This window comes from Aricia agestis, chromosome 3 (assembly GCF_905147365.1).
Source record: "Aricia agestis chromosome 3, ilAriAges1.1, whole genome shotgun sequence".
NCBI classification, from domain to species: Eukaryota; Metazoa; Arthropoda; class Insecta; order Lepidoptera; family Lycaenidae; genus Aricia; species Aricia agestis.
This window is the reverse complement of record NC_056408.1, coordinates 14,649,566-14,661,035: the sequence shown is the minus strand read 5'-3', so window position 1 is coordinate 14,661,035 and position 11,470 is coordinate 14,649,566. Positions and strand designations below refer to the sequence as shown.

General features: G+C 34.4%; 1 protein-coding gene across 1 annotated transcript; it reads right to left on the bottom strand.

Annotated features, from left to right (window-relative positions):
• Nucleotides 1–3,297: 3,297 nt before the first annotated feature.
• Nucleotides 3,298–10,872, bottom strand: LOC121725236 (zinc finger protein 595-like). The gene is made up of 7 exons (XM_042112092.1): nucleotides 10,749–10,872; nucleotides 9,770–10,165; nucleotides 9,265–9,360; nucleotides 7,855–8,319; nucleotides 7,379–7,588; nucleotides 6,427–7,217; nucleotides 3,298–6,330 (listed from the first exon to the last, which is right to left on the bottom strand). The coding sequence occupies exons 2-7, from the start codon at nucleotides 10,036–10,038 to the stop codon at nucleotides 5,984–5,986; spliced, it is 2,178 nt and encodes a 725-aa protein (XP_041968026.1). The 5' UTR covers nucleotides 10,039–10,165; nucleotides 10,749–10,872; the 3' UTR covers nucleotides 3,298–5,983.
• Between the last annotated feature and the right edge of the window lie 598 nt (nucleotides 10,873–11,470).

The following is an 11,470-nucleotide window of genomic DNA, read 5'->3' as shown; positions in this document are numbered from 1 at the left end:
TTTTTCTTAGATTGATTTAAAAGGGATGACACTACGATGTTGCTACTTTTTAATTTCTTACTAAACTAAATAATGCTACGATACAATATCGTAGCATTATTTAGTTTACATGCATGAAATTATTTTGGGCTAGATATATTCAATGTAATCTATAAGACATGCAATATTATTTATAACGTTAATATGTACTCGATTAACGCACGCAGTTTGGTATCAGTACAAAATGTTGATTTTCTGATTTATGTAAAAAATCTTTATAAGGGGAGACTTCTCTGCTATTTATGTTCTATTGTATATTTGTTGCATTTATTAACATTCGAAATTATTTTGTATTAAAATAATATAGGTTTTTCTATTTCTATATCGATAATATTATTCGTATTGAATAAGCGTCGGGCTGTTTACCACAAAAGTTTTACAGTACAATTGCATTATATAGTAAGAAACATGAGCTTTTTACTATATCGTTACTATAATTTCGGTACGAAGACATGAACTCGTGGTGTAAATATTTCGCATATTATAATCTAGATTAAGGTTAACATATACACATATTTGTATATTTTTCATAATTATCAAAAATACATTTAAAAATTAAGACACATCGCTTCGGAGTAAAAATGAGCGACATAGTGTGTTATGTCACAATTTTTTACGTCTAGTCAGTAGTGTAAAGATAGACAAAATTGGCTTACACCTCTCGAGGAAAACAGCGCTCTGTACATCGTAACCTCTCGCGATAGGCTTGCGGCGTGTACTTGGCAATGCTATTTTCACAAGAAGCGTCAATTAAACGAAACTTAGGGCGTTACAGAGTTAAAGCAGCAACCGATCCGTTTTAAACTAAAGTAGCTTCCACTACCCAAGACATGATCGCTAGGTGCCGGTGTCTAGCTTTCGTAAGAGTAGATAGTTTAGATGAAAATTTTGGTTGTATCTATAAGGCTAAATTTTGACAAGCCAGTTTTAGAATATTATTATGATTAGTTTATAAGATGCATAATTTTATGGGAATAAATCAAACTTACTGTGTCTGCGATGGTTTTATTTTACATTTCCTGCTCCGCATAATGATTCTTAACGTTTTAGTAGGGGTGGTGGTGCTCATTTTGAAAAGTCATTTCATTCCGAGCGAAAATCGATACATAATAGTATTTCTATTAATTCATAAGAGTTTTGATCGTCAGCTACTTCAGTATGAGTGAAATAAAAATTGAGAGTATCTCAAAGTTGTTGTTGGGAATACATATTGTATTGACATTATAAAGATGCCAATTCGCACCCAATAAAGGTTCATATCTAGATTATAGACATTAAGTTTTTTTTTAATTAAATAGCAAACCTCCGCTACTATTTCAAACGATAATGTCAAAATAAAACGCGATTTAGTCAGATTATTATTATTTATTTATGTGTAATTATGGTTTTATACAGATTTGAGTGTGAATTCTAAATACCACTGAATGCACATGAAACCACCATGCTCTGATATAGCACAAGTAAAGCCTATTATGTATATCTTAATTTATTTACTGTTCATATAACATACAAAAATATTAGTAACAAAACTATAATTATTACTGTACTTTATGGAGGCATGCAAATTGCAGAGGTAGTTCGGTATCGAACGGTAAAGCACTGAACTTGTGACTTACAGGTAGCGGCAGTGTCGCTAGGCTCTTACCTATACAAAAGTTTTTGGCCTACCCTCAGAACAAATAAAAATTAAGATAGCCCGCAGCCTTCGTAAAACCGAGACCGCTGGCTTTATGCTTTTTTTTCTCGTTAATCGTAGAACTCTGTCTACACTTTTTATTCAGTCTAAGGGACCAACAAGTCTACAATAATTATAATGATCCATAATAATTATTAATTTCACTAGATCAGTGCTTTGCAGTATATCACTTACAGGCTTAGCTTACTATAATCAAAAAAGGAATCCGGATTTATAAATAGTACATTATCAGGAATTTCTATTTACAATTTTAAGCTTGTCACGAATATACGAAGGTAATTTATTTTCAAACATCGCGCCCTACCGCCAGGTACTAATTTTTTACATCTATTTAGCTATGAAGAATTATGCATATAGGGATTGCAAATTATTAATTAAAAAGATAATTTCGAGGACTCCGTATAACAATAATATTGGATCAGAAGACTTTTCTCGTTACTTTATACAACTGAGACGAGATTGTCAATTTGTCGGTCGGGTAAAAAAAAATATTATAGGGATAGTTTCTGTTACTGCTTTTGCCGCTAGGGGACAGACACGACTACGCAAAGGGCCACCTAATGGCTTCGTGATTTCAAGAACTGTTTATAAGAATTTTTACGATATACGAAATCCTCCATGAGATATTATGCCAATTTAGAAAACTAAATACCTAATCATACATTATTTGCCTATCTTAATATTTAGTTCAGTAGTGACATGAGGTCTCGCTAAAATAATTACCACGTACTAATTTCGAGTAACACTTTTCATAATATTATTATTTCTGTTACGCAACTTATAACCTTATTATGAATATAATCCGAATGGATCCTATACTATTAAACATTTAAATCTGACATCACCCACGATACGACCTGATCACTAACAATTCTGACTATTTTATAATTTAAAACATTAAATCTTATATGACATCCAAATCACTACACAATTATTATAAAACGGCGGTAGGGGCACCGATCAAACGAATTAACTATTTTAAAACATTGAGACAACGAAGTGTAAAATATTATGCGACCATTCAAAGCTTGAAAATATAAAGATTTCAATTTTACGGGCCGGGAATAATTTAAATTTATCTTTTTATAAAAATAGTTTTTGGAGCCCGGCCGTAAAACCGCTCAGATGGAATAAAGTTTTACACGTACGGGTATTGGGGTAGTATTGTGTGACCATTTATTTGTGAGGCATTTTCAAATACCTTAGCGAGTTATTACATAACACATCCGTAAAATAGAACCACAATACCCTGTGCTCGATCCTAGCCTAGTACCTAAAGCTAAAGGGACAAGATCGCAAAGGTCACAATATTATGTCGATTAGTGATTACCGATACAACTCTAATATTATCAATAAGGCAAAGAATTGTTTTAAATGATATCTTTAATCTTACGTGAGATTGTATGAGTGAGATACTCCTCTTCAAAATTAAATATTCGTTTCAGTAGGTACCTTGAGGTCTTAATTCTTTTAAAACGAGGAAGCCTATTGTCACCTTTGCGACGAAATATACAGAAATTGATTGAATATGATTACAGAAGGTTCGAGTAAGTACTATTACATTGAACAAAGAGGTTTATTTAAATATATTAAACACCACCAATAGTATAATGCTATTACTGTCACAACGGCACAAAACACACTGCGATCTATTGGTGTGTCCGCGTTAGGCTGGGGCCACATTATGCGTTGCGCTGCGTCCGTAAACCCGTTGCATTGTATAGTGAATAGTGATGACCAACACAACGCACCAACTTGGCCTCACTGCACCGGACGACAGCGGGCGGCGTCGAACCGCGTTGCATCGCAGTGTATTAAGTTTTACAGTGATTTGGGACAGCCCTCCTGCGCTGTAGTATACAAAATAACAAACGCTTTAGAATTACAGAACACACTACATACATCGTTTTTGCTCGCAAGGACCCAAAAAATCTACAGCGCAGAGTTGGTATCTCTCGAACGGGACGAGGTAGCCATTTCCTCTCGGGATACAGAGCGAGAGGGACCGTACACGAGCGTACATGAGATTATTCAACAAGTTTTCCACTACTCCGCGTTGAAACGATATTTTGTTTAGTCATTATAGAAATATCGAACTATTTTCGAGACAAGCCACGACGGCAAGGAATAGTTTTGTATTTATGTATTTTGATTTAATAACAGAAATAATAAAAACAAAATATCGTTTCTGATATCGGCTGCCATACATCGGTCTCATCCCATTCTAGAAATCAGTTTTCAGTTTCAATTTTTGCACGCGTCTCAAGGACGGCGTTTATATTCCATGATAAGTGTTTTCCACCAGTTTTGTCTAGTATCTCACTGCGTGAGGCGATTCCGTGTTGTGACCGTCGAAGCTCAATTTCCACAAAGCTGATCAGCTATTTTTCGATTCTGACTATTCTCGGACCGACGCTATCCAATACGATATCAAGTTCATAGAACTTATAATTACTTCACAGTCTTTGGATACATATCTAAGACCTCCCTTAGCCGCGACTTGTAAATAATTCACTCTCTCGAAAATATATTTCGGAGTCAATTTCTCTTAGCATAATATATTTTTAAAAAATTTTACTCTTTTTGTTTTTGTCAACATTATAAAATTTCATTTTTGCAGTAAACTGCAGCATATCAGTATCTCACTCGAGAACTACACGATTTGTATTACGCATATGGACGAAACGAAATAATGTTACAATTATTTTTGGCGGCAAATTCTTACAAAAATATAATATTATATTTGTTTGTTTCCATAATATAATACAGCACGATAGTTCATTTTAAAAACGACTGGTGCCATAATTTTTTAAGCCGTTTAGTCGCAGGTAATTACTAATTTCCTCGTACTATTAATCAGCACAGTATATTGAAAATATTAATATTTACTAGTATTTAAACCTGACAAAAACTATTGTTTATAATAACGCTCTACCGGTCCATATGCGATAACTGATTGCGAAATATTTATTTTTGTCTAAATTGATTTGAGATTGTTTGTCCAGAAATAGCAGCCCAGTAAAAACGCGTATATGACGAGTCTGGAGACTCGCCCTATCGTAAATAACGTTTCTTTGTACTCGTTCGTTTCGTTACACTCCCTACACTTAACACTAGTAAATATACATAAAAATATCACAGCACTATCGATTCACTTACACTAAAACCGACGACGCTTGGCATCGCAGCTTTCATTTATAAAATAATAAAAATAATCGAAATTGAAATGCATGAAAGCGCTCCCGTCTAAAGATACAGAAAACCGATGACCTCATTATATAATACAAGATAATATTATTATGTCACGTTGTATTATTATTTTATTTAAGTAATTTTAAAACATTTGTAACGCCCAACGGATTCAACGAGGATAAATTTCATTCTAAGGTGGCTTTAGCCAAAGCCAAGCCACCGTAAGCTTAAAGCCACCATTAGAATGGTTTTAAAACCTTTTGCTTACGATAATACTCTCGTTCGGTCCATCCGCGCCGTTGTAACGTAATTCGGGTTCCGGGAGCGAAAACAAAAAGCAAAATTAATACGCAAACTAAAAGTGCCGCAAAAATATCAAATATATACAAAAGCTGTTGCCAAAAAAATCTTACGCTACACTTTGGAAATTATTCAAAGTAAAATGTTTACATTTTAGAAAAATTGTCCATCAATCCTTCCACAAGATCTTAATTTTTCCTGCTCTAGTAAGCGAGACAAAACACGAAATCTCTATTGCTGTAGGATTACAAAACAAAATATTTCAATTACAATTCTTCATAATTATAAATCATGATTTAAAACTAATACCATTACAAATGTGTATATTATGTGTGAAAGAATTGACGTCACATCCTGGCCGTGCAAGAGGCTCATTTTATGAGCACAATTTTGGCCGCACACAACGTAGAATAAACAGCTTTTCAAACCGAAAAAAGATCTACTCTCATGCAAGATAATTTCATACACATCTTTCCTTACAAGTTACAACTGACAAATCGCATTTCGGTGTCGAACAATAAAACTTAACTAAATGAGGTAGTAACTATAAAATATGTTAACATTATTCATCTATGTTTGGTGGGACATATATGTATATCTATAACATTAAAATACGCTATTGATAAGTGAGGTACTTCATCGTTTCTGTCTGAGGTAGCTATTGGGATCTTATGACTAAACCGTTTTGGACATTTTCGAAAGTGGTCTAATGTCCAAGAGGTAGTTGTAGTCATTTTATAAAAGTGACGTAAATATTTATGTAAAAACTTCAAAATGATCACCGTTCCATAACATCAGCTTGTTGTTGGTTTCGAAAGTGTCCTCCTTTTTTAGGATCGGTGGTTCCCATTTCGGAGCATCGTAGTTGATATACTCAATATTTGGTACGAAATCTGCTGGCATGTTTTTATAGATTTGATTATGCTCCTGAATTTTAATCGTTAGCAGGGGATCGATGTGAGGCAGGTTGTGGTCATCCAGATTTATGAAGCCGCTGCTGCTCCCGGACTCGGGGCCTATGTTGAATTCGGGACCATATTCGGGAGGGTAGTTAGTTTGAGGAATCTGTTGTATGTCCGCCTCCAAGGTCCGAATAAGATCTTCTGAAATGAGTTTTTAAAAGACAGAATAATAATTTTTACAAAAACTCATTAATTACATAATAATATTGCAAAATAGATAAAAGCAAAGATGCTCACCTGTCGTCGATGAGATATCAACATTTTGGATGATACTGTTTTCCTTATTGAAATTGTTTTCAAAGTGTATTAATTCTTTCTCGATGAGCCAATGATCGATGATGTCAGTCTCCGCTGCACTGTTGTCAGGCTCACGCGATTGCGTGTTTTCTAATAATGAGTTACTATTTCCTGTTGATTTTTCTTCACAAACATCCATTTCGGAACTGTCTAATTTTGCTTCCCCTATATCCATATTTTCATATTTTTTGTCAACTGTATCTGTATCATAATTTTCAATCGCATTAGCTTTTACAGCCTCGAATTCCTTTTTATACTGACTTCCATTAACTTTGTGCATTCTATGCAGATGTTTGCTCCAGTTGGGTAGCGACGAGAACGATTTCGGACAAACCGGACAACTGTATGGCTTCGCCCCTGTATGCGTGTTCAGATGCTGCTGCAGGTGGCTCAGTCTCACGAAGCTCTTGCCGCAGTAGCTGCAGGCGTGAATTTTGTTATCGGAATGTGTCTTCATGTGCTCCTTGAGACGATTTTTGGCGTTATAAACTTTGCAACAGAACTTGCACATGTGGAGTAGCGTTTCGAAATGTTGGTTGACGTGATTCAGAATGCTATTCTTTTCGGAATAATTGCGATTGCATATCGGACAAATGAACAGTAGCTTCTTATGCACGTCGAGGTGTGACTGACACGTGTGGAGAGATGTGAAGAGGTAGCCGCACTGACCGCACCACTTCGCCTTAGAATGGTGTCTTTGGTGGAATATCAATTCACAAGATGTTTTGAATCTGTAATGATAAAAAGAGTATTTTTATATACAATGCATTATGTACGATTGGCACTAATATCGTTAAATTAAATTATAGGGTCAAATAGAGTCCTATTTACATGCGGGCAATGATGTGAACAAAAGTTGGTCTCAAACAAAAGAGAATTTGTCTTTACTCACTTTTTTCCACAGCCTTCTTCTAGACATTCCATCTGGAATATATTATGTTCGACTTTTAAATGCAGACGAAGGCGATTTTCGGTACCATATCTGTGGTTGCACTTGTGGCAAACAAATGGTTTGCCGGTTGCGCTGTTGTCCTTCTGGCAGTGGGCCATATGTGTAACAAGTAGGGAGATGCGCGGATAGGTTTTGGAGCATATATTGCATCTAAAAAATATATAATATTAATTCGGAATAAAACTTTAAACTTGTAAAAAATTAATCCCACACAATATAATATTTTTATTGTGTGGGATTTTTCGGCCCAACTAATGCTTTTCACGACATAACCAAAGAATTTATATAATATTATGTAAAATTTAATAACATACTTTATTTGGAACAAGAGAACAACTAGTGTTACCAAAAGTATAGCAAAGCAATGATCTTTTTATTGAAACAAAATTGTATTATAGTCTGCAAAGTAAACTTACTCAAATTTGTTCTTAGTGACATGGTTATAGGCATGCTGATTGAAGACTGAGTATTTTTCAAACTGTTTTCCGCACACAACACAAGTGTAGAGCACATCCTCATCTCCATGGCAGCAAGAGAAATGTGCATCAAACTCCATTCGGTTTTTATATGCATGAGAACATAATGAGCACAATATTCCCCCCATTTTTTCAATTTTATCGGACTTATCATTATGATTTGCGTTTATATCATCAGCCTCCTCATCGAAATGGATTTTCAGGTGATCAACTGCTTTGTTGATGTCTGGTATATTCTCGTTGCACACTGGGCATGAGTAAATATTTTTGCAGTGCAAATCTACATGGTCGTGGCAGCCTTCTATGGAATCAATTTTGGTGTTACACATTTGGCAATTGTATGGTGGTGTGTCGGTCTGGGTGTGTATAATTTTGTGAACTTGCAGCTCCTTACTGGAATTGAATCTAAAAAACAATGCAATAATATTATTTTCGTTGCCCTTTACTGATAAAAAGATCATAGGGATTAACTAAAAAGATTGTAAGGGGGGTATTACATTACCATTTATATTGGATCATTTCTATGATCATTTATAGGATCCAATATATATGATCATTTGATCATATCTGCATATTACATTATCATATTTCATTGATCCTATTTTACGTCATATGTGGTTTCAATAGCCAATGGAGAGTGCTAACTTTCGATTTTTATCCAAGTATATAATTAGAAAAATAATTACATTACATTATTTCAAACATATTAGCAAACAAGAAATTAAAAACTCTTTTTTATATTAAATATCTGGCAACACCTATTTCTATGACCATATTGGATCCAATCTCTCAGCATATGTCAAAAATCTATGATCAAGGAAGAAATGAATCATATGTCTACATTACATTATCCAATATCATTGACTCAATGATCTCGGATCCAATATATATGATAATCCAATATCCCCCTAAGACATTATGAAATAAATACGTTTATACGTGGGAGAGCCATGTTTCGGCACGAATGGGTCGGCTCGACCGGAGAAATACCACGCTCTCACAGAAAACCGGCGTGAAACAGCGCTAGCGCTGTGTTTCGCCGAGTGAGTTTACCGGAGGCCCAATCCCCTACCCTATTCCCTTCCCTACCCTCCCCAATTCCCTTCCCATCCCTACCCTCCCCTATTACCCTATTCCCTCTTAAAAGGCCGGCAACGCACCTGCAGCTCTTCTGATGCTGCGAGTGTCCATGGGCGACGGAAGTTGCTTTCCATCAGGTGACCCGTTTGCTCGTTTGCCCCCTTATTTCATAAAAAAAAAAAATAATAATAAGATAGTTATAGATTTAACATACAAGTATAGTAAACAATCTGTACAATAGACTAAAAGGTGATATAGCATACAACTTACTCTTTATCACATGTTCCACATTTAAATGAGTGCTTGGCAATCTTGTGTTCCCTAAGAGAGGTCACTTTTGCAAAAGTTTTGTTGCATATCTCACATCTAAAACAAACATTAAGTACCATGGTTTATACAGATTCCTGTTAGCATTAAAATCTTCACAATATGTCAAGACTCCTTTTTCATTAATTTGCAAAAAAGGGGAGATAATATTAAATTCACATAACTTTTACAGACACTGGTGAAATTGACAACTATGTTTGGTAAATAATAAATATCATTTTTGAAAGATCAGGCATTGTAGAAATTAATATTGTTGGTTTCCCAACTTTATTGAATGTGAAGAATGTTTCTATTACATTGCCGACAAAGACAAATAATAAAAAGAACTTGCAAACCTCAATTAGATATATTTTAATTTATATCAGTCACTTTAAAAAAGTCACAAAAATGTATCTTCTCCTATAGCACCTACAAAGTACTAAATATAAGGAAACTAGGGAGTACTTACTTGTATTTTTCTTTCATAACATGTGTTGTGTAACAATGGCCACGGAAACTTGGGTATCCGGCTATTTCTTTGGAACATACCACACATGTGTAGATTATTTTGGTTTTGTCACTTTCATGTATACTGTAGTGCTTGTCATAATTTTTCTTATCAGGAAATGTTAAACGACAAATATGGCACAGTATACCGCCTATCAAATCAATTGTAGTTTGTTTTGGTGCCAGCCTCGGTGTTGAGCTATCAGGGTCTAAATGGGAAAGCGAAGCCATGTTGGTTTCTTCAGCTATGTGCAGTCCATCTATTGAAAACTGTTTCTGTCATTTGGGAGACTGCATAGCTTCTACTAGATATTGTTTTCTTATTGGGAGCCTACATTTCTAGTACTTGAATTTTATTCTGAAATTTAAAAAAATTATAATTAAAATACAATTTATAGTTTTCTAGATTTTATATTGATCTAAATATATTGTGGCTTTACTTGCTGTACTGGTATGAATACATTGAGCATTGGTAGGTCAGCACTATAACAATACCAGATAGAGAATTAAAGGTTCATACATAATTAGATGAGTGCAATAGACGACTTATCTTTTGTATTATGGTCATGAGTTTCACATCTGGTTTTTACATTTCCAAAACAATTAATATTTTTCAATCAGTTCTAGAGTAGTTTATATTCCATTAAAACTTAGTATATTAGTATTGTACATTCTAGCAAGGAATAGGTTTGGGTAAAGTTCCCGTCATCGACGACCTTGGGCGTTCCGCGTAGCGTAGGATTTTTGGGCATTTTAAACTGGTTGCCGGCTTTTTGTAAGCTTTGTTTACATACCCATTTATTAAATAAGCAAAACCTTTAGAAAAGTAAAAACACAAAATGCAGCCTTATAAGTACAGTAAATATCATTAATTATTAGATAAATAATATTTTGAACCACAAAACAACTTTTTATGAAACATAATGCAAACAGATACTCACAATTTTGGGTAAAACTTATAGATTTGCTTTGGACATAAGTCCAACGTTACATTTTACATTACAAGAGTTTGTTTTAAAACATAAAACTGTAAAAAAATGTAACGCCGGACAGAACGCCAAGAAACCATGCGTGTGAAATTTGCATTTGACAGATAACCAAGCGGGGGCACTCGGGCAGGGGCAGAGACAAAAAAATCAATACCAAAAAGATATATATATTTTTTTAATTCGTCCCGGTCGGGACCATAGATAAAGTATTATAGTATAGATGTAGTCTTAACTCTTAGGCCGTCATCGCGTGGCCATTTTGTGCTTATTTTAATACAAGTAGTGTGCGTTTATTTTCTTGAATATTTCTATTTGTTGATTATTTCGAAGCTCAATATGATACAGGAAAGAAAGTCAATTAGTTCATGATATTGATTAACTATAGTTCAAGTGATAAGAATCCGTAAACACACGTAAAAAGCTATGCAATTTTTATAGCCAAATTATTAATTGATGCGACATTTTTAGCACTAATGCCTTATATAGCACGAATAGGGGATTAATAAACTTATAAATTATCTCTTTAGCATACAAAGATACCGATTGAAAAGCCCAAAAAACGTTGTTAAAAACTTACGTATTTAATGTTAAATCCACGTGTTTGAGGCATTCTTTGACCATTCTTATGGTTTATTAATTAGCGGAACCACAAAACTCAGCAATATCTAGTATTA